Source organism: Sturnira hondurensis, unplaced genomic scaffold (genome assembly GCF_014824575.4).
Source record: "Sturnira hondurensis isolate 20B ecotype Veracruz unplaced genomic scaffold, ASM1482457v3 Scaffold0019835, whole genome shotgun sequence".
Lineage (NCBI taxonomy): Eukaryota > Metazoa > Chordata > Mammalia > Chiroptera > Phyllostomidae > Sturnira > Sturnira hondurensis.
In genome coordinates, this window is record NW_028092466.1 from 4,375,309 (window position 1) to 4,397,029 (window position 21,721).

General features: G+C 48.9%; 1 protein-coding gene across 1 annotated transcript; it reads right to left on the bottom strand.

Annotated features, from left to right (window-relative positions):
* Positions 1–3,048: 3,048 nt before the first annotated feature.
* PFAS (phosphoribosylformylglycinamidine synthase) lies at positions 3,049–20,658 on the bottom strand. Its single transcript, XM_037028195.1, has 28 exons — positions 20,582–20,658; positions 15,616–15,774; positions 15,395–15,530; positions 14,835–14,940; positions 13,821–14,010; positions 13,626–13,731; positions 13,122–13,262; positions 12,880–13,004; positions 12,577–12,705; positions 11,922–12,053; positions 11,661–11,789; positions 9,874–9,947; positions 9,603–9,759; positions 9,249–9,310; positions 8,970–9,131; positions 8,623–8,748; positions 8,344–8,475; positions 7,850–8,080; positions 7,497–7,677; positions 7,330–7,413; positions 6,940–7,095; positions 6,654–6,773; positions 6,181–6,326; positions 5,873–6,080; positions 5,647–5,738; positions 5,243–5,357; positions 4,370–4,693; positions 3,049–4,271 (listed from the first exon to the last, which is right to left on the bottom strand). The coding sequence occupies exons 1-28, from the start codon at positions 20,640–20,642 to the stop codon at positions 3,961–3,963; spliced, it is 4,095 nt and encodes a 1,364-aa protein (XP_036884090.1). The 5' UTR covers positions 20,643–20,658; the 3' UTR covers positions 3,049–3,960.
* Between the last annotated feature and the right edge of the window lie 1,063 nt (positions 20,659–21,721).

Genomic DNA, 21,721 nt, shown 5'->3' on the forward strand with positions numbered 1-21,721 from the left:
TCATTCTGAGTCAGGGTCAGTTGGCTAAAGGGCTATAAAACTTTTGCAAACAAACTCATTTCATGCTTGACCCTTATCGGAAAATTGAGGGCATCCTTAGCAAAGCAGGTTTCACAGGATTTTATGTATTCTTTCTTAGGCCTGATGGCCCTGGGGAACCTGCCCTTACCAGCACAGGGCCACACCCACCTCCGGCATTGTTTCAGGCTTAAATCAGGAAGGGGAAGTAAGGCAGCCAAGAGATTAGGAGATTTCTCACAGACAGAAAGAGGACTCAGGCTATGTCAAAGCTGAGGGGTGAGGGTCCATCACCCTCTTTTTCTATAGCCCCCCAAGTCCTTCCCTGAGGGCTCCTTCATGACTGTGCCTGTCTTAGGTCATCCCTCCCTTGAGGAATCTTACTTGTCATTGGCTTACCCATCATTGGTCATCTCCTGGCTCAGTCGCTTACAAGCTGTGTGATCTCTAGGCAATGTAACCTCAATTCTTCCTTTTATTTAAATAAAAAAGAAGACTTCCAGCCAAGATGGTGGTATAGGTAGATATCTTTGCCCCTCGAACAACCAAAGGACAACAAATTTAAAAACAAAAAATAACCAGAATTGCCCTGGCTGGCGTAGCTCAGTGGATTGAGCGCAGGCCTGCGAACCAGATGATCGCAGTTCGATTCCCAGTCAGGGCACATGCCTGGGTTGCAGGCCAGTTCCCTGCAGGCCAACTCCCAGCAGGGGATGCATGAAAGGCAACCATACATTGATGTCTCTCTCCCTCTCTCCTTCCCCTCTAAAGATAAATAAATTAATTAAATTAAAAAAAAATAACCAGAACTGCCATAAAATCTACTTGTGTGAAAGTCCAACAACCAAGGAGTTAAATAAGAAATATTCATTCATCCCTGGCTGGTGTAGCTCAGTGGATTGAGTATGGGCCTTCGAACCAGACGATCATGGTTCCATTCCCAGTCAGGGCACATACCTGGGTTGCAAGCCAGTTCCTGGCAGGGGCCAGTTCCCAGCAGGGGATGCACGAGAAGCAACCATACATTGATATTTCTCTTCCTCTCTCCTTCCCTTCCCCTCTAAAGATAAATAAATATTAAAAAAAAAAAAAAGAAATATTCATTCAGACCAGTAGGAGGGGCAGAGACAGACTGCAGGGGCGGAGAAGATGGCTTGGCAAGGTGGCAGCTGGAGGACTGGGTGGGCAAGGCAGGGGCTGGTGGCCTGGGGCTGGTGGCCTGGGGGTTACCGCATTTATATGCAGAGAACTGGAAAGAACTGGGAAGTGAGACACACCACACACACCCAGGGTTCCAGAGCAGGGAAATAAAGCCTCAAAACCTCTGGCTGTGGGGGTTGTAGCAGCGGGAGAAACTCCCAGCCTCACAGAAGAATTCGTTGGAGAGACCCACAGGGTCATAGAAAATACACAAACCCACCCACCCGGAATTAGCACCAGAAGGGCCCAATTTCTCTGTGGGTAGAAGGGGAAGTGACTGAAAGCCACCTGAGAGCTGAGCAAGTGGAAATGTTCCCTCTCGCACCCCTTCACAAAATACCACACCATAACACAGTGAGGTGGGTTGCCCCACCCTGGATAATACCTAAGGCTCCACTCCTTACTACAGCTGCACTGAGACAAAAAAATATGGCCCTAATGAAAGAACAGAGCTCCAAAAATAGAACTTAGCGATGAAGAGATAGACAACCTATCAGATGTACAGTTCAAAACACTGGTAATCAGGATGCTCACAAAAATGGTTGAGTATGTCACAAAACGGAGGAAAAAGTGAAGGCTATGAAAAGTGAAATGAAGTGTACAGGAAACCAACAGTGACGGGAAGGAAACCCAGGACTCAAGTCAATGGTTTGGATCAGAAGGAAGAAGTAAACATGCAACCAGAACATAATGAAGAAACAAGAATTCAAAAAAATGAGGAGAGGCTTAGGAATTTCCAGGGCAACTTGAAAGGTTCCAACATCTGACTCATAGGGGTGCCAGAAGGAGAAGAGGAAGAACAAGAAATTGAAAACTTATTTGAACAAATAATGAAGAACTTCTCTAATCTGGCAAAGGAAATAGACTTCCAGGAAGTCCAGGAAGCTCAGAGTCCCAAAGAAGTAAGACCCAAGGAATCACACACCAAGGCACATCATAACGACATTACCCAAGATTAAAGGAGAGAGCCCTGGCTGGTGTAGCTCAGTGGATTGATCATGGGCCTGTGAAGCAAAGGGTCACCGGTTTGATTCCCAGTCAGGGCACATGCCTGTGTTGCAGGCCAGGTCCCCAGTAAGGGACACATGAGAGGCAACCACACATTGATGTTTCTCTCCCACTCTTTCTCCTTCCCTTCCCCTCTCTAAAAATAAACAAGATATTTTTTAAAAAGAAAAGGAGAGAATCTTAAAAGCAGTAAGAGAAAAGGACACAGTTGCCTACAAAGGAATGCCCATAAAACCGTCAGCTGATTTCTCAAAAGAAGCCTTTCGGGGAAGAAGGGGCTGGAAAGAAGTATTCAAAGTCATGAAAGGCTAGGACCTATATCCAAGATTGCTCTATCCAGCAGAGCTATCATTTAGAATGGAAGGGCAGACAAAGTGTTTCCCACATAAGGTCAAGTTGAAGGAATACATCATTACTAAGCCTTTATTATATGAAATGTTAAAGTGACTTAATCTAAGAAAAAGATGATCAAAAATATGAACAGTAAAATAACAAACTCACAACTATCAATGACTGAACCTAAAAAGACAAAAATAAACTAAGCAAACAACTAGAACAGGAACAGAATTACAGAATGGAGATCACATGGAAGGTTTTCGGTGGGGAGGAGTGGAGAGAATGAAGGATAAGTTACAGGGAATAAGCAGCATAAATGGTAGGTACAAAATAGATGGGGGAGGTTAAGAATAGTATAGGAAATGAAGCCAAAGAACTTATATGTATGACCCACAGGCATGAACTAAGGGGTAGGGGGAATGTGGGTGGGAGGTCATAGTGCATGGCAGAGGGGAATAAAGGGGGTAAAAAATGGGACAACTGTAATAGCATAATGAATAACATTTATTTAAAAAATATATAAAAAAGAAAAATATGGGGTTATCAGGTACCTTGCTGAATTCTGTGAGAAATAATTTAGATACATATAAACTGCCTAGCACATGCTTGGCTCATGGTAGATGCCATTTTCAGTTACTGTTTTAAATTCCATTAGACATAAATTCCCTGCGGCAGTGACATGCTTGCATTGTAGCCAATCACCCAATATTAATAGAATGAATGAATAAATGAGTGAGTGAATGAATGAATACTTAAGGCTCAGTTCTAGGAATGAAAGTGCTAACCACTTCTGTCAGGAAGGAAGCTGTTAAATTAGGAGAAGCAAAATTAGGAACAGAGAGTTCACAGGCCAGAGACCCTATTAAGGAAACTTCTGCAAAAAACTGCTTACACTTAGCACAATGCTGTGTTGTTAGCGAGGAATTCAGAAAGCTTCTGCTGTTTTTCAGATAAAAATGCTGACATCCTGACTTGCATACTTTTGTATGTCTCAGCTCTCTAAATCCCCGTGGTGAGGAAGGGGGACAGAAAACCCTCCAAGCCCAGAGGAGCAATGTGAAGCATCACGTGGTGATTGCTGCGTGAAAGGAAGTAGGTCAATGGAACCTCCTCCTCCCCGTGCATCCTAACTTTCCACTGCAGATTCTTTTCTCTGAACCACATGCTGCTTCCTGAGCTCATAAAGGTTGAAACACATTACAGCAGGAGAACATAAAACAGACCCAACAGCATAAGGCAAAAGTGGGCAGCTTAATAATTAGCTGAGGTATTTTTGGCGTTTTAGAACCTGTTTGTCCAAGACACATTTGAAAATATGGGGTGCTTCTGAAAGTAATAAGGAAAGGGCAGCAACACCAGGGACGAACCATGAGGCCCAGATGAGCTTCCTTGGCCTGCTCAGCAACCTCCTCCCTGGGTCCAGTTTCGGGCGTTGATGAAGAGCTGGAGCCAGGGGGAGGTCGTCAAAGTGTCAAATGGAGGGGGTCGCCAGGCCCACTGCCAAGGCCTCACAGCCCGCTCAGGGTGAGGCATGAGGGCCAGGTGGCGGCCGTCAAGAGAGCAGACACCAGCCACTCCTCCTGGGGACCCATTGGGATTCAGGGGGTACTGTTCTGTGGGGTTCCCATCATCATCTGCCCAGCGCAGTGGAGCCAAGCCCTTGGCTTCGATCTGGGCTTGGAGTTCTGGAGAAGAAAATGCCATGTAACCTGGAAAGGAAGGACAAGGTGGGAGAGAGCAAAGTTCCTTCACGCGGTCTACCCACCCCCGCCCTCCGACACCCCTTCCTCCCTTCCTGTAGCCTCACCTTCACCATGGGCACTCCACACAGGCAGCACGGCACCCTCCATCCCTCGCAGCATCAGGGCCGGCCCGGGGCCCACACGCACACTGGCCCAGCGAGACTCAAAACGTCCAGACAGGTTGTGGCGAAGCAGGAGGCCAGGCTGGGCTGTCCAGGAGTCCTGGCCCTTCTCCCCTTCCTCCTCACTGGGGCTGCCTCCCACCCAGCCCAGCAGAGCCAGCAGCTGACAGCCATTACACACGCCCAGGCTGAAGGTGTCTGGCCGCTTCCGGAAGCGCCTCAGCTCAGCCCCGGCCTGTGGATGAAAGGTCACGGCAGCTGCCCAGCCTGGAGAAAACAGGGACGTGGAGGTGAGACTTTCCCTCCCAACATGCACTGTTACACACCCCCAGGATACGCCCCTCCCCAAGACCACAGAGCTCAGGGAAAGTGTAGGGGAAGAAATGGGTTTATCTGCTTAATTCAGACATGGCCTATGCTGAGTTTTTTGCCTGGCCAGCAGAGCATTTTCAAAATTTTATTTAGTTGACTAATATTTAAAAAGAAATTTTAATACAAAAATCTGGATTTCTGGCTTCTCTTAAAAAAAAACAGAAAGATTTAGCCATGCTGAGCCGGCCTTCCAACAATACAACCTGCTGGAGGTGCCTTGTTAGACAGGATCTGTGCCCTCCAGCCTAGGTGGCACAGTCCCACCCAGCCACCTGCCTCATGTAAGTTACCTGCAGGCTTTCTGCTGGCACCTGGCCCAGAACAAATACACTCTCCCCTGGCCTTGTGGAGGTGATGGGCCAAGGCCCAGTCAAGGAAGAGGGGAGCTAAGGCACCTCTTCAGGCGTGTGTGGGTAGGAAGTGGGCAGAAGCCTGCACGCTGACCTTTGGCAGAGCCCAGTACGTCTGCGTAGCTGAAGCCACCCACGAAGGCCACACCACGGAATGTATCCAGCTTGATTGCCCCAGAGCAGAGGTCTTGCATGGTCACATCCCACACCTGGCAAGACGGGGAGGGGACGTGTCAGAGGACACACAGTCTGAGGCGCGGCCCCAGCTCTGCCAGGCACACTGCCCACCTCAAATCCAGCCAAGTGAAAGGCATCGGCCATCTCCCGGTCTCCGTTACTGCCCTCCTCTCGCAAGATGGCGACTCGGGGGGCGGTACCACCTTGGGGGAGAAGTGTCTCTGTTCCANGTCACATCCCACACCTGGCAAGACGGGGAGGGGACGTGTCAGAGGACACAGTCTGAGGCGCGGCCCCAGCTCTGCCAGGCACACTGCCCACCTCAAATCCAGCCAAGTGAAAGGCATCGGCCATCTCCCGGTCTCCGTTACTGCCCTCCTCTCGCAAGATGGCGACTCGGGGGGCGGTACCACCTTGGGGGAGAAGTGTCTCTGTTCCAGAGGACTATTTCCCCACCTCAACACCCCCAGACACCTTCCCCAGAGCAGGCCTGGGCATCCAGGCCCAAAGTGCCCAGGAGGCCAAGCCTTTCCACACACTTCCTCACCAGGCTCATGGGGCACAGAGGCTTTGGGAAAGGTGGGGGGCAGGTAGTAGTGGGGCCCCGTCCGCTCCCTCAGCCCTCGTTCCTCCTCTGCCACACAGCTTGGCTCTGCCTGCAGTCGGTCCAGCTGGAAACTCGTCTCTTCCCAGAGGGCTCGCAGCTGCCCAACAGGCTCCTCTAGAACCACAGCCCCATTCACTGACACCTGGACCTAGAGAGGAGCAAAGCCATCAGAGGCTAAGGGCAAAGACACCCAACAGGGGCCCCTTGAAGGCTCAAGGAGGTGAACTGCACACCCCGCTCTTCCTCACCATGGCTTGTGGCCCGAAGTTACCCGTGCGACCCAGCTCCAGGCAGTGGAGGCCAGCATCCTGGTAGCGCTTCAGCACTTGGGCCAGGTCTGGCTCCTGCACCTCCAGTACCAGGCCTGGCTCCTCGGCAAACAGCACAGGCAGCACTGGGGGAGCAATGGGGGCATCTGGAGTATTGATACAGACTCAGAGATGGAGTCAAGGGACTACGGCCGAGGATTGAGGGAGTGGAGGCAGGCACTGGGGTGGGGTGAGGCCTGTGAGACTGAGACCATATTTGTGGCATCAGGATATACAGGAGATCTCAGAGGGACACAGCCAGGAACAGTGGGTACTACCTGGTTCAGTGATCAGAGAAGACAATAAGGGACTTGGGGGGAAAGGAGTTGGGACATTATACTCTTTAACAGTACATGGGGTCTGCAGGGTGAGGCAGGCAGCCCAGGCCTGAGCCCAGACCCTGGGGTCCTCACCATCAACCCCAGAGGCAGGCACGTCCACCTTTATCCCACAATTCCCAGCAAAGGCCATCTCTAGCAGGCAGGTGATGAGACCCCCATCGCTGACATCATGTCCTGAGCAGAGGAGGTGGTCTAGAGGAAGAAGAAAGCTCAGCAACGTCAGGGGCCAAACCACACCCACTGCTTGTGGGTAGAGAATATGTGTGTGAGAATGTGGGCATACCCACCCTCACATGCTCAGCTGGGGAGTGCCTGCCATTCAGGCCACACACACCACCCACCTGAGGGCCTCACTCACCTTTCAGCAGCCCCTGGGTGATGCTGAAGGCACGCACCAAGTTGTCAGGAAGGTCCAGGTTGGGAGGTTGCTCACCAAGCTGGGAGAAGCATTGGGCCAGAGCTGTGCCCCCCAGCCGGTGCTGCCCGGGGCTCAGGGGCACATAGAGAAGATGGCCTGGAGAGACGGGGGGAGGGGGGGAGGGGAGATGGATGGCTCAGCGGAACCCCATTCTATGGTGCTCATGAGCATGTAAGTTCCCAACAGATAGTGGCACACTCAGACCACCAGTCCCAGAAAACACCACACCCCAGGCAAGATGGGGGTGGGGGTTAGCACTCACAATGGACACCCCAAACAAAGAACCAACCTCTGAATACACAATACAGTGAGGAGGGGAAGAACCTATACCTCTCCCTCCAGGGCACTTGAGGTCTGGGGTCACAGTGGCTGTAATGTCTGGACAGACGGCATAGGCTGAGATGACCAGTGACCCTTTGGAGCAAGGAGTTAAGAGAGTAAGGGCCCAGACCAGTCCTGCAGGTCCCGCCTGTCTCCCACTGGCCCCCAGACCTCACCAGGAGCCAACACAGTTTCAGAGCCGACCCGGGCAGCCATGCTGAGGGAGTCCTTGCCACCGTCCACTGCCACACCCAGGGCCGCCATCACTGCCACCATAGCCTCACAGGCATCGGCCAGAGCTGCACCCTCCCCTGCGAGCTTGGCTGCCCACATCCAGTTCCCACTGCACTTCACATCCTAGGAAATAGCAGAGACCTGGCATTAGAGAGGAAGAGAGATGGGGAGTCTGGGGTGCAGGCAGAAGCACTGGGAGACCACAGGCATGAAGGGCTAGAGGGATAACTGAGTGGTGGATGAGGATGTGTCCCAAAGACCAGGGGCTCTATGGCAGAGGCTGTAGGAGACTCACCCGGAGGTCAGTGACTAGAGCAAACACCAGGTTGGTAAGGGCCTCAGCCACAGCCAGTCGGGCAGCAACCTTGGGATCCAGCAGGCTCTTGACTGGCTGCTCCCCCAGAGCTGTGGCAGCCCCTACAAGCTCCTGGTGACTCAGTGCCACAACTGCCACGTCTGCTAGAGGAGTCTGAAGGGGCCCAACACACTGCTGCTGGGCCACCAGGCCACCCACGGAGCGGTCCACCTGTGGAACCAGGTGGGATTGGCAAGAGCACAAGGGACAGGGACATAGGGGTGGTGGGAGGCCTGGCCTGCCCCAACCATGCAGATAAGAGGTCGGCTCTGAGGATGGGTAGCAAGAGACCATGCCATTGGGGTGGCTACCCCGCCCCTTCTCCCTTGGCCCTGGTGGAACCCCATACCAGTCCCCAAGGGTGAGGCCAGGGGCGGGTGAGCTGAGGGAGGAGTGCTGAGAGCTGAGGGGCAGGGCAGAAGTGCAGGGAGGACCTTGTTGGTGAGGTACCGCTTGCTGGCCACAGCAGGCAGCCTCAGAACCCGCTCTAGGGCCTGGCGCACGCTCAGCCCCGGGGGCAGGAGCAGAGGCTGCAGCAAGGGACAACTCCTCTGGAGGAAGAACTCCTATAACACAGACAGCAATAGGGGTGTGATCACCTCAGGGAGGGCTGGGCACACAGGTGACAAAGCACAAGTAGGGTAAAGGGGCCAGGAAAGGGAAAAACACAGCCTCCTTTCCCCACCTTCCCCCACAGCCACCCTGCCGTGTACCTTCTGAGGCATCTTGCCCAGCACCCAATCCAGTTCCAGGTCCACAGGGGTTGTGTTAGGCATCAAGGGGGCATCGCCCTGGCCATTTCTTCCCACAGGACACCCCCGGTCATCCACCAGCACTATCTATAGACCATAGGGACAGTGCCCAGAGGGAATGAGACTATGACCACTCGCAGGAAGTACCTCAGAAAGCAGGGCAGAAATGCTCCTGCCACCCTGTTTGGCGCCCCCTAGTGAGTTCCTAGCTCTTTCCGCCTCCCTTCTGCTCCCCAGAACATGTCTGCCACCAGCTGTATCCAGGCAGTTCAAACCCACCCACAGTATCTACTATGGGGGCCACTCACTCTCCTGTCTCCAGTGATGGTGCCCACAAAGCACACTGGGCAGCGTTCCCGGGCGCTGACACGACTCAGGAAGTCCCGGTCTGAGGGCCTCAACAGGAGTGCATTAGATTCCTGGTACTCAGCCCCCCAGATTTCCAGGGCGTTCAGGGTTGGGTCCCCGAGCTGCACATCCATGGAGGAGGAGGAAAGAGAAGGGTCAGAGAGTACTCCCAAGTCTCATGTTCTTGCTGGGAGGGGTAGAGAGGCTTGGATGGCCAGATACCAGGGGATGAGGCTCACCTGGAAGCAACTGGTATAAATAATGGCTCCAGCTGGGTCACTCAGCTCCTTCAGGACATTGCCTGGTGAAGAAGGTTGTAGGAAGAGGTGGTGATCTGGGTCTGGTTAGCACCAGGCAAAGAAAGGGCAGTCCCTGGCCTCCAAATTCTGTGTCCTTGTGTGAGTCACTGCCACACCCTCACCACCCATGGCAGTGGGCCATCCCCCAACCCTGAGCCTGTCCAGAATGTATAAGGGAGTGGAGAATGAGACCCAGAACTGCATAGTTGGTTGCAGATTCTTGCTGCCTCTCCCTAAACCAAACCTGGCAGGAGAGCTGGTAGGCCAGTCCCTTGTCCCAGTCCCTTCTCTCACCATTGCCACCAGCACCCTGGTCATGGAGGCTGCAGATGGGGTTTCCTTTGGAGGCCTCCACACAAGCCCGGATCACACGATTCATCTTCTGTTCCATCTCTGGGTCTCCCCGCTGCACAGCCCCAAAGTCCAGGTCACTGACATTATCTCCCTGCACCTGTGGGAACATATGGCACAGCTCAGCTCAGGGGGGCTGAGAGCTCTCACACCCCACCCATGCACAGGGCCTGGCAATATTGTGGAGTCTGCATCTGTAGCTATTCCTACTTACCTGTACAGATGAAGCAGCTCCCCCTCCAACTCCAATCCTATAGACAGGACCCCCAACCTTTACAACATCCATGCCTGCAAGGAAGGAGGGAAAAATCAGAACACTGGGGAAGGAAGCAGAAGAAGCATGAGTAGGAAGACGTGTGAGGATAGGAGGAAGCTAATATTAAGATAGAGCAATCAAAATTACAAATACATGTATTCTGTGATTAGGTAAATACACTCGGAGGAATTTATACTCCATATTTATTTGCACAGGTACAGAATCACCTATGTCCAAAATTAAACACTGAAGCATTATTGTACTACCAAATTTAGAAAATAATTTAAATGGTAACAACAGAGAACTGATTAAATAAAAATTATGGTATATCCACACAATAAAACATTAAGCCACAAAAAAAAGAATTACATATGAATATAATGAAGTAATATGACTTCATCAGTATGCAATGATCTCCAGGATACATTGCTAAGTGAAAAAAAGCAAGGAACAGAAGTATGCATACCCATTTTCTAGAGAATCACAAAGAATAAAATACTTAGAAATAAACTTAGCAATAGAAATGTAAAAACTTATATTGAAAATTATAAAACAGTAGATCTAAATAAACTGAAATAGATCTCATGTTTATAGGTTGGGAAGACTTATTACTGTTTTGATAGTAATACTCCCCAAAAAGAATACAGAATCAACAATCAGCCACCTTTTTCACAGAAATTGATAAGCTGATCCTATAATATCTATAGAAATATGAGGGACCTCAGTCAAAACAACATTTCTGCTTTTAAAACTCACTACAAAGCTACAATAATCAAGACAGTGTGATACTACCATAAAGATTGGAAGATATGGTTCTACAGCATATACAGATCAATGCACTAGAACTGTTGAGTCCATAAACAAACCCACACATTTATGGCCAAGTGATTTTTGACAAGAGTCCAAAAACAGCCCTGGCTGGTGTGACTCAGTGGATTGAGTGCCAGCCTGTGAATTGAAGGGTCATCAGTTTGATTCTCAGTTACAGCACATGCTTGGGTTGTGGGCCAGGTCTCCCCCTGGGGGTTTGCAGGAGGCAACTGATGGATGTTTCTCTCACACATCAATGTTTCTTTCCCTCTCTTTCTCCCTCCTTTTCCCTCTCTCTAAATTTTAAAAAGCATTTAAAAAAGCTTTTTTAAAAAGCATTTTTAAAAAAGTCCCAAGACATATGGGACTTTTACATATGCAGAAACACCTCTGGCAAGGTACAAAAGTAACTAATTAACATTGGCAATCTCTAGTGAGGGAAACTGGGTGGCTGGAGGTCAGGGGAAGGAGAGTTTTCATTGCATAATCCTCTCTTGCCTTGGAAATTCTGACCCATGTGACTGGGTCACCCATTTAATAAATGGGACCTGACCCTTATCCTGATTCCACCACAGCACCTAGCACAGAGCCTCGCACGGGATGGGTGTTCCATCGATGTTTGCCAGATCAAACTGAGCTGGCAGATGAAAGCCCGTGGCATACAGCAGGCACTGAGCAGCCACTGGCTGCCTTGACTTAGCAGGGTGGGCCCTGCCACACAGAAACCAATCGGGCAGGAGACAGAGGCACACAGAATGAAGTGGCCCCACTGGCATAAAACCCTGTCCTGCCTTGAAAACTTGTGTTGGGGAGAAGAGACATGAGCTAGGAGATTAAAAACTAACCCCTGAGGTGGCCTCTAAATTCCTCTTCTGTACCTGCCACGTGCTGGAGAGAAAACTGGCTGCATCTGGAAAAAGTTGGTGAGCTCTTACCTGGTGTGGGGAGCTCCTTGCTCACATGCTCTGCTTCCATGGACCCAATGCCCCCACTAAACATGATGGGCTTGATCCACTCACGCCGCTGGCTGCCTGGGAGCTGGAGGCCGAAGGAGCGGGCAAAGCCTGGAACACGAACATCATAGGAAGACGGGACAGGATTGTCACCGGGTCTCCTCAGTGTTCACTCAGTTACACACCCCACCCCACCCCTGAGACTAGGTGTCTCCTCTCTCCCGTGCCCTCCTCCAGCCTCACCTGCCAGCACTGGTTCCCCAAACTTGTTGCCATAGTCAGAAGCCCCATTACTGGCCTCAATGGCAACCTCCAGGGGTCGGGCAAAGTTCCCAGGATACTGGAAGCTCGGATCCTCCCAGGGCAGACTGTAACCTGGGAAGGAAGGAGGAAGTTGCATAGACTGTAAAAATGGCCAACAGAGAAGCCAGCCTTCTGGGAAGGGTCTAAGCCACCAAGGACTACCTGCAGAGGTAGAATGTTCCATTTTAGGAGGTCCCATCCCAGGAAGGTGCAGAGTTTGCCATAAAGCATTGGTCTTGCTCCTCACCTTCCATAGCAGCCTTCCCTCTGACTCTTGGAACCAGAGTTCTTAAGCCTTTCTGACACTGGGTTGGGGGGTAGGCAGTATTCATTAAGTCCAACCCAGTATCACACTTTCTTGCTGAGCAGATACTAGTTTATAAGAAAATCATGGTTCTGCAAAGCCATAATGGTGACCTAAGTCTTCCCTTGCCAACAATCCTCACAACCATGGTTGGTGGAAGGCCAACTACTCTAGAGCCCTCCATCCCAAGTAAAGATAACCCAGGATGACCTTGGACTTAAGAGATAGAAGTGTTTGGTGACTGCCAGGACAAGGAATCTGAAAGGGGAGATGGCTACAAAGAGATGGGACCTGGGATGTGCAGATTTCCAAAGCAATAGCCAGCAGTGCCAGCCACCACATGGGCCCCACGGCCCGTGCACTGGACATCTCGGATCCGGCCCCCTGTGCCCGTGGCTGCACCGCTGAAGGGGGCTACTCCTGTGAAGAGAGGGGGCAGAGGTATGGGTATTGAAGAGATAAACCCCAGCTCTAACCACCCCATTGAAAATAAAAACTGGCCTGCCCTACTGATTTTCCCAGGACCAGCCTAGGGACCCAGGAGCTTCACCGTACCCTACATTCTCAATCTATCCCTCCTGAGACCCAGCTCACCTGTGGGGAAGTTGTGGGTCTCTGCTGTGAAGACAACATGTTTCAGCCCCTGCTGTTGCTGGAAGCAGCTTGGCTGTGTGGAGTCCTTGGGCCGCAGGAACCGGACTTCCTTCCCCCAGATTGCACTATGGACACAGCCTCGCTGGATCTGGCTTCTTTCTTGGGATCTGCACTTACCCCACCAGGGCCTGGGGCCTCCCCTCCCCTGGGCCAGAGGCTACCCAGCCTGGGGCACAACCCACCTGCTGTTATCGCAGAACTTGAGGACGTTGTTGGGGTTGGAGAATGCCTGGGTGCTCATGATGGACTCAAACAGCGACTGTGCCAGCTCCTGGCCATCCATGTAAAGCCGGCCCTTGAAGAACCAGTGTCGGCTGTGTTCACTGGAGGAGATAACACGGCAGGGAAAGGCAGGGTGGAAACCTGGGGTCATGCCTCAGGCCTTGCCATGTCTTCTCACCAGCATTAATAGCAGAGTTACAGCCAACTCAGACTTAGATAAGAGGTCAAAATATATTCCCATAATCTTCGAACATTATCACTGTGGACCATCCAGCTCCAAAGTGAAGAGAAAAACCGGGATTTGAGTACAGACTACTGGGTGTACTGGGTGGATGGGGAACCCAGGCCACAGACAGACTCAGGGAGGCGCCTAAGGCAATAGAGAGCCATGAAAGCAAGCCCCTGTGGTCTTCTCTTCTAACTTCCACCAGCTCACACATCAGAACATCCCCTTTGTTCCCCACCTATTGGACTGAGCCAAGTCAAAGGCCTCCACAGTGCTAGGGTTCCTCTGAAGCTCCTGGAAGCGCTTGGTGTAGAAATCCAGGTCCCAGGAATCCAGGGCCAGACCTAGGAGACAAACCCAAGAAGAGGTGACTGTCAGTCTCAGCACCCCTACAAGCCCAGCCTGGGCCTTCCTCCCAGGGAGCCCCATTTACCTAGCTCCTGGTTGGCTTTTTCCAGGGCAGGCCTGCCCTCCTCCAGTATGTTGATTGGGCCATCAAGGGGTGCAGCGACGCTCCCAAGGGAGAAGCTCTGGATGGGGCGGGGGAAGTGCTGCTCCGTCATCCGATCATACAGGGTTGGCAAAGCGACAGCCTCCGTCTCAGAAGAAGGGGGGTGGGCAAACTAGGGGTGGCGATGCACACAGAGGACAAAAGGTGGAGAGCTGAAAAATGGGCAAAACAGTCCCCTCTCCATCCACCAAGCCATGCAGGGCCAGCCCACTGCTAGCCCCTATCGCACCGCTTTTCTGAGTAGAAGATGACACCCCCCCTTCCAGGCATAACAGAAGAAATCACAGATTAGTGAGGGAAGCACACACTGGATTTCTTTCTTTTTATTTTAATATATTTTATTGATTATGCTATTACAGTTGTCCCATTTTTGCCCCCTTATTCCCCTCTACCCTGCACACCCCCTCCCACCCACATTCCCCCACTTTAGTTTATGTCCATGGGCCATACATATAAGTTCTTTGGCTTCTACTTTTCCTATACTATTCTTACCCTCCCCCTGTCTATTTTCTACCTACCATTTATGCTTCTTATTCCCTGTACCTTTTCCCCCTCTCTTCCCCTTCTACTCCCCTGTTGATAACCAACCCTCCATGTGATCTCCATTTCTGTGGTTCTGTTCCTATTGTAGTTGTTTGCTTAGTTTGCTTTTGTTTTTGTTTTAGGTGTGGTTAATGATTGTGAGTTTGCTGTCATTTTACTGTTCATATTTTTATCTTCTTTTTCTTGATAAATCCCTTTAACATTTCATATAATTCCTTTCACTCCTCAACCAGGTATCCTCAAGCAGTGAATAACCTGCAAACAAGGCAGGCTTAAAGCTACGAGCTCCTTCCCCTACTTCTGCCATTATTTCCCTAGAGTTTAGAACCCAATCTCTTATCTCTGGCCCATGTCCTCCTCCTGGTCCCCTGTCCTGATTGCCTAGTGCCTCACCGAGAGCAGGTAGCGCCGGGTTGTCTCCACACGGTCCACAGCGCCCAGCCCAGCAGCCCGGCACACTGACACAACGTTCGTGGACATCGGGGTGGAGAAGTTCAGCCTGAGGAATGCAAGAAGTTCAGACCATTAGGACCTGAGAGCCGAGAAGGTGGATCCTACCCACTGCTGTCCAGCCACTCTCCCATCTCTACTGTTCCTGCCAATGGCCTCCAGTCCCAGATCTGGGCACTAAGAAACCTGCTTTCAAAGGTCACTCAAATCAAACCATAACTGTCCTTCCAGCATCAAAATGCTTTGATTTCAATTTCTCCGAATGTAACTGTTTTATTTCCAGAACATGCCTGGGAGCTAGCTCAGTCTTCAAAGACATCTTCCCATATGAGGAAGGCATAAGCATGGCTTTCTGGGTGGGAAGCAGGAAGGAGCAAAGGAAGAACACATTTCCTGAGGATCACAAGAAGAGAAAACAAAGGAGTGGAAGTGCTAGGAAGTATGTTTTAAAAGAGATCATGTGCCTGAAACATGGAAGGAGTTGCCTCAGGGGAGACACTTGCCTGGGCCCAACCTCCAGCAGCAGGTCATTGGAGCCAGGAAGGAGCCAGGACTCCTGAGCCACATCATCCCGTAACAAGGGGCAGCCAAAGAGCCACATCAGCTTCTTCATCTCCTCAGCACTTGGGAGAGACTCATCTGCAGGGAGACAGGGCAAAGATGCCTTGAGACACTGCCCTGAGCACCAGGGTACCTCCCTCAAGAATCTAGTACATGGCCCAACCTGTCCAGTTCACGTTGTAGCACAGCTCAGTCTTGACACTCTGCAGCTCTGGCAGTCTCCCTTGCAGCTTCCTGCGAATGTGGCCAGATGCTGCACCTTCATGGCCAGAAGGACGGACGTAGAAATGAAGGACTGAGGACATCTCTTCAGGTATCCTTGCTGGAAAGATGAGTTATGTTACTAAAAAATAACATTAACTGTAGCCTATCTGCTGAATCAATTTCAAGTTTTAAGGGATTAATGGAGAAAGTTAAAGGGGCACTCAGAGAAACAAGGTAACCTGAAAATGTAACTAACGGATTTGGGGATTTTTAACTAACCCTGCAAAATGTGGGCTTTAGTGATATGGGACCCAGGTGTACAGATACATCCTTGACACATGGTCCTTGTGCACCTGCTCTTTGCTGAGTCCCAGGAAAATTCTTGGGAACACAACTGTGAGCAAGACAAACACCACTTCTGCCTTCATAGAGCTTGTATTTAATTGAGGGTGACAGGCAAGTATCCAGACATTTCCAGTCTAGTGTGGTTAAGGCCAAGGTACTGTGGGTACCAACCTAGCACTTTAGGAGTCAGGAAAGACTTCCTGGGAGGAATGGCATCTAAGCATAAACCTGGAGGATGAGCTAAACTGGACCTGACTGGTGAAGTCAAATACTAGTTCCTTTACTTCAAAATATTATAATACATCCCTGCTCAAAATCAATCCAAAAACTGTAGCCTGAAATTCAAAGGCCCTCCTCAGCTACCCCCAACCACTCTTCCAACTTCTGATCTCACTGCTTCTCAGCAGGACCCTGGCTTTACTCACCAAACCCTGCCTGGCCTCCTTTCCATTCTTCTGCTTCTCCTAAAGTGTCTATGCCTAGTTTCATCCCATCCAAAACTTCCCCATTCTTCAAGACGAGTACAGGTCTCACTAACCCCGGGAAGCGCTCTTCACTGCCCTGGTGTTCGGAGCTTCTCATCTGTGTCATTCATTCAACCCTGATCACTGACAGAAGTTCACAGGTATACACGGTCTCTTCCCAAGGAAGTGAGAGAGGGAAAAGCTCATTGCCCTACTTTTCCACTTGCCCTTAGGCATCTCAAACCTAACTTACTCAAAGCTGAATTTGACTAATCCATCAAAGTCACCAAGAATTGGAATATTGTCAGTACAGAGGTCACTTAACGTCTTACTCAACCTCTCAGCAGCACTTGACTTATTCATTCCCTACTTCTTGAAACACCCTCCTCTCTTGGCTTCAATGACACCACTCTCCTGGTACTTCTTCACCTTCCGGTTGCCACTTTCCAGTCACCTGTGCTGGCTCCTACCCCTCTACTACCCCTCTAAATGTTGGATGCCTAAGAGTGTCCTTTGTTCTCTTTGCTCTATATGCTTTTCCTAAGAGACCTCATCCAGACATGTGACTTTAAATACCAACTAATAGCCTGGGCTTTGCAGCTCAGGTGCCTGAAGCATCGTGCAGATATACATGTTTGATCCCCAGTCAGGGCACATACAAGAATCAACCAATGGTCCTGGCAAGTATAGCTCAGTGGATTGAGCACGGGCCTGCAAACCAAAGGATTTCAGTTGATTCCCAGTCAGGGCACATGCCTGGGTTGCAGGCCAGTTGCCAGTGGGGGAGGCATGTGGGGCAACCATACATTGATGTTTCTCTCCCTCTCTCCTTCCCTTCCCTTCTAGAAATAAATAAATAATTAATTAATTAAAAAAGAATCAACCGATGAATGAATAAATAAGTGGAAAGACAAATCGATGTTTGTCTTTCTTCCCCTACCCACACACTCTCTTTCTCTCAAAAAACAAAAGTAAATACAAAAATAAATACCATATAATAGCCTTCTGGCCAAGATGGAGGCATAGGTAGACACACTGTGCCTCCTCACACAACCAAATTAAGGACAACAACAAATTTAAAAACAGAAAACAACCAGGTTCTGACAGAATATCAAACTATATGGAAGTCCAACAACCAAGGAGTTACAAATTACATGAAAAAAAATGAAGACTATAAGTGAAATAAAGGAAAATGTACAGGGAACCAACAGTGACCAGAAGGAAACCTGGACTCAAATAAACAATGTGGACCAGAAAGAAGAAAAAAACATTCAACCAGAACAGAATGAAGAAACAAGAATTCAAAAAAATGAGGAGAGGCTTAGGAACATCCAGGACATCTTTAAATGTTCCAACATCCGAATATAGGGGTGCCAGAAGGAGAAGAGGAAGAACAAGAAATTGAAAACTTATTTGAAAAAATAATGAAGGAGAACTTCCCCAATCTGGTGAAGGAAATCGACTTCCAGGAAATCCAGGAAGCTCAGAGAGTCCCAAAGAAGTTGGACCCAAGGAAGCACACACCAAGGCATGTCATAATTACATTAGCCAAGATTAAAGAGAAGGAGGGAATCTTAAAAGCAGCAAGAGAAAAGGAGATAGTTCCCTACAAAGGAGTTCCCATAAGACTATCAGCTGATTTCTCAAAAGAAATCTTACAGGCAAGAAGGGGCTGGAAAGAAGTATTCAAAGCCATGAAAGGCTAGGACCTACATCCAAAAATACTCTATCCAGCAAAGCTTTCATTTAGAATGAAAGCGCAGGCAAAGGGCTTCTCAGATAAGGTCAAGTTAAAGGAGTTCATCATCACTAAGCCCTTATTACATGAAATGTTAAAGGGACTTATCTAAGAAAAAGAAGATAAAAAATATGAACAATAAAATAACAGCAAACTCACAGTTATTAACAACCAAACCTAAAACAAAAACAAAAACAAACTAAGCAGGAACAGAATCACAGAAATGGAGATCACACAGAGGGTTATCAGTGGGGAGGGGGAGGGAGTGGGTGCATGGGGAAAGGTACAGGGAATAAGAAACATAATTGGTAGGCATAAAATAGATGGGGGGAGGTTAAGAATAGTATAGGAAATGTAGAAGCCAAAGAACATATATATGACTCATGAACATGAACTAAAGGGGGGAAGAATGCAGGTGGGAAGAGGTGTGCAGTGCAGAGGGGAATAAAGTGGGGGGGAAATGGGACAACCGTAATAGCATAATCAATAAATAAATACCATATAACAGACTGAACCAATGAAATTGTCGTCATTTATTTTTGACCAAAAATGGCAATTTCACATGATTTGAGTTACAAGCAATATCTACCAAGAGATGGCATAGACTTATTCAATCCTGACTCCCCCTGAATCTCCAAAGTAGTACATGCAAATGCTTATGTGACAGCGCCACATAAATGTCTCAGAAACATAGACGATCGCCTGTTTGGGCCAAAACAGAAACTTGGTTTATCACTTCTCCAGACCTGCTGTTCTCCCAGTCCTCTCCATCTCAGTAAAAGCCACTATTCATTCAGTTGCTCAAGCCGAAACCCCAGGAGTAAACCTTAATTCTTCTTTTCCTGAGCACCCTCTATATCTAGCCCATCAGCAAATTTATTTCTAGACATATCCCAAATCTGTTTGCATCCTTGCATCTTTGCTACCATCACTCTAGTGCAAGTCACTACTAACGTTCACTTGTACTGATGCTTTGGCCTCCTGACCAGTGTACTCCTGATTCCATTCCTGCCTCACCCAAATCCACTTGTCACATGTCAGCATAAATTAATCATGTCCTCCCATCACACACACACCAAAGGGTTGCCAGTTCAATTTCCAGTCAGGGCATAAAAAAAAAATTTTTTTTTAATGATGTTATTTGTTGTTAAAGGGGGAGGGAGGGAGAAAGAGGGAGAAAAAACATCAATGTGTGGTTGCCTCTCGCATGTCCCCGACTGGGGACCTGGTCAGCAACCCAGGCATGTGCCTTGATTGGGATTCAAACCTAGAACCCTTTGCCTTGAAGGCCAGCCCTCAATCCACTGAGCCACACCAGCCATGACAATAAATAAAATCTTTTTTTTTAAGAAAAAATGTTTCTTTCTTTAAAAAAGAAAAGAAACAAAATAAAATTCCAACTCAGTATTTTGGCTGACCGGGTCTGGTCACTTCCTATCTCTTCAATACTGTCTCCCGCCACTCTCCTTCTTACCCACAATGCACCACCCCACTGGCTTCTCTTTTACTCTTCTGCCAAGTTCACTTCTGTAAGCATTTTTCTCACCCTGATATGGTCAGATGCTTCGTGTCATTTACATTTCAAAAGAAACTTCCCTTCTTGGAAAGAATTTCCTTGACCAACCACGCTGAAGTAGCCACTATCAAACAGCCCTATTTTAATTTGCTCTGTAATACTTAAGGCTGATATTTTTTAGCTCTACCGTCCCCATTAGAACAAAATGTGGTTATGGGCTGCAGATGTTTTACCTCCATTGGATTGCCGAGGCTTAGAACAATTCCCGAGGTTACAAAAGAAAAAATCTAAAGTTTGTTGACTCTGAACTATTGATTTCCATCACTCATCAGCACCACCACCCCCCCCCCCTCTTTCCGGCCAGGCCTCATTTCGGTAAACGGTGCTTCTGCCAAATCAGTACGGATTCCTCCCTTCCACCCCATGCTGGTCACCCTTTGTAAAGATAGGCCCCTCACGATCGTCCTCCATACCACTCCTTCACAGGAATATCACATCCTGAAATCATTTGGTTTATTAAACCACTTGATTTTCGTCCTAAGGAATGAAGCTCCAAGAGCACAAGGACAGGGCTGTCTACATCAGGATAGTATCACCAAAAACTAGCATTGTGCCTTACACAAAGTAGGTGGGGGGGGGGGGGGTCGACAGGTTTTTGTGTTGGGTGAGAGGGGATGAGTTTAAGTGGCATTTTTTTCTGTCCGGCGTCCAACAGACGCCTATATTAAAGCAAACTGGCCGGCCCCACACAGACGCGTGTCGGCCGCTGGGGATACTGAAGCCGCCTGGACCAGGCCTGGGGTGGGCGGCGATGGGGTGAGGCAAGCAGGAGTACCCCGACCGGCGCGCTGGCCATACGCACGTGGAAGAGGTCCTGACGGTCCCAGAGGTCCCAGACTCCCGACGCAGGAGTTATGTATCATGCCCGCGGGGCGGGCGGAGGCGGAGCCTGAGGACACCCGCCCTCTCACTCTTCCCTCCTCTACCGCACCGCTCCTCTCCCCAAGGTCCGGGCTGCAGCTGTGATCTGTTTTTACAGACGGGTTGGTTTATCCAGCAAATCTATTTTGAGTTTCTGAAAATAGTTCCACATCCATCCCTTCCTCTCTTTTCCCCGTGCAAACTGTGACGGAGACAGGTACTTCGAATGCAGGAAACAGAATAAGAAGCGTCGTCCTTGTCCAGGACCGTTTCCCTACCTTGCTCCTTTTGCTTTCTTTCTATCTTTCCTGAATAAATGAAATCATTTAATTCCTAAAAGAGTGGGGGGGCCTGTATTTTTAATTTCAATATTCTTGCTTGTTATAGTAACAATAATGATAGAAAGTATTTATTGAGCACTGAGCCTCATTGCAATGACTTGCTCCTTAGTTTTGTAACTCCAACACTTCTTAGCGCTTTCTACCTATGTATTGGTAGACAAAAACTTCATTTGTTTTTTCCCCCTGAGATGGCTACAGTTGTCTTTAACTTCATTAGAAACAATTTTGTTAAGATTGTATTGTGACAGCTGTCATATCAAAAGAAAACTTATCAAAATTGGTGAATTTTTGTGTAGCCATTTTAATACTGAAAATGGAAGAAACATCTTTGGCATATTATGCGTTATTTCAAGAAAGGTAAAAATGCAACTGAAATGCAAAAAAAAGATTTGTGCAGTGGGTGGAGAAGGTACTGTGACTGATCAAATGTATCAAAAGTGGTTTGCGAAGTTTTGTGCTGGAGATTTCTTGCTGGACAACGCTCCATGGTCCTGTAGACCAGTTGAAGTCGACAGCAATCAAATGGAGACATTGAGAACAATCAACATTATACCACACGTGAGATGGCCAACATACTTAGCAGAATCAATAAAGTTATTGGTGAAAATTTAAAATGTGTCTTTTACTTTACGGAAAAAGCTAAATGGACTTTTTGGCAGACCCAATACATTTTTAAACTTGCATGACAGGCAAATATATGGTTGTACTAATCAGGATCCTATCACAAAAAAAGATGGCAC

Bases quoted from the DNA above. Each gene is read 5' to 3' on its own strand.
- PFAS (XM_037028195.1), bottom strand. From the start codon at position 20,642: ATGATACATAACTCCTGCGTCGGGAGTCTGGGACCTCTGGGACCGTCA. The intron at 12,706-12,879 runs GTGAGCTGGGTC...CTCTCTTCACAG, and splicing joins GACCCACAACTTCCCCACAG to GAGTAGCCCCCTTCAGCGGT. The intron at 6,327-6,653 runs GTGAGGACCCCA...TTGCTCCCCCAG, and splicing joins GCCTGCCTCTGGGGTTGATG to TGCTGCCTGTGCTGTTTGCC.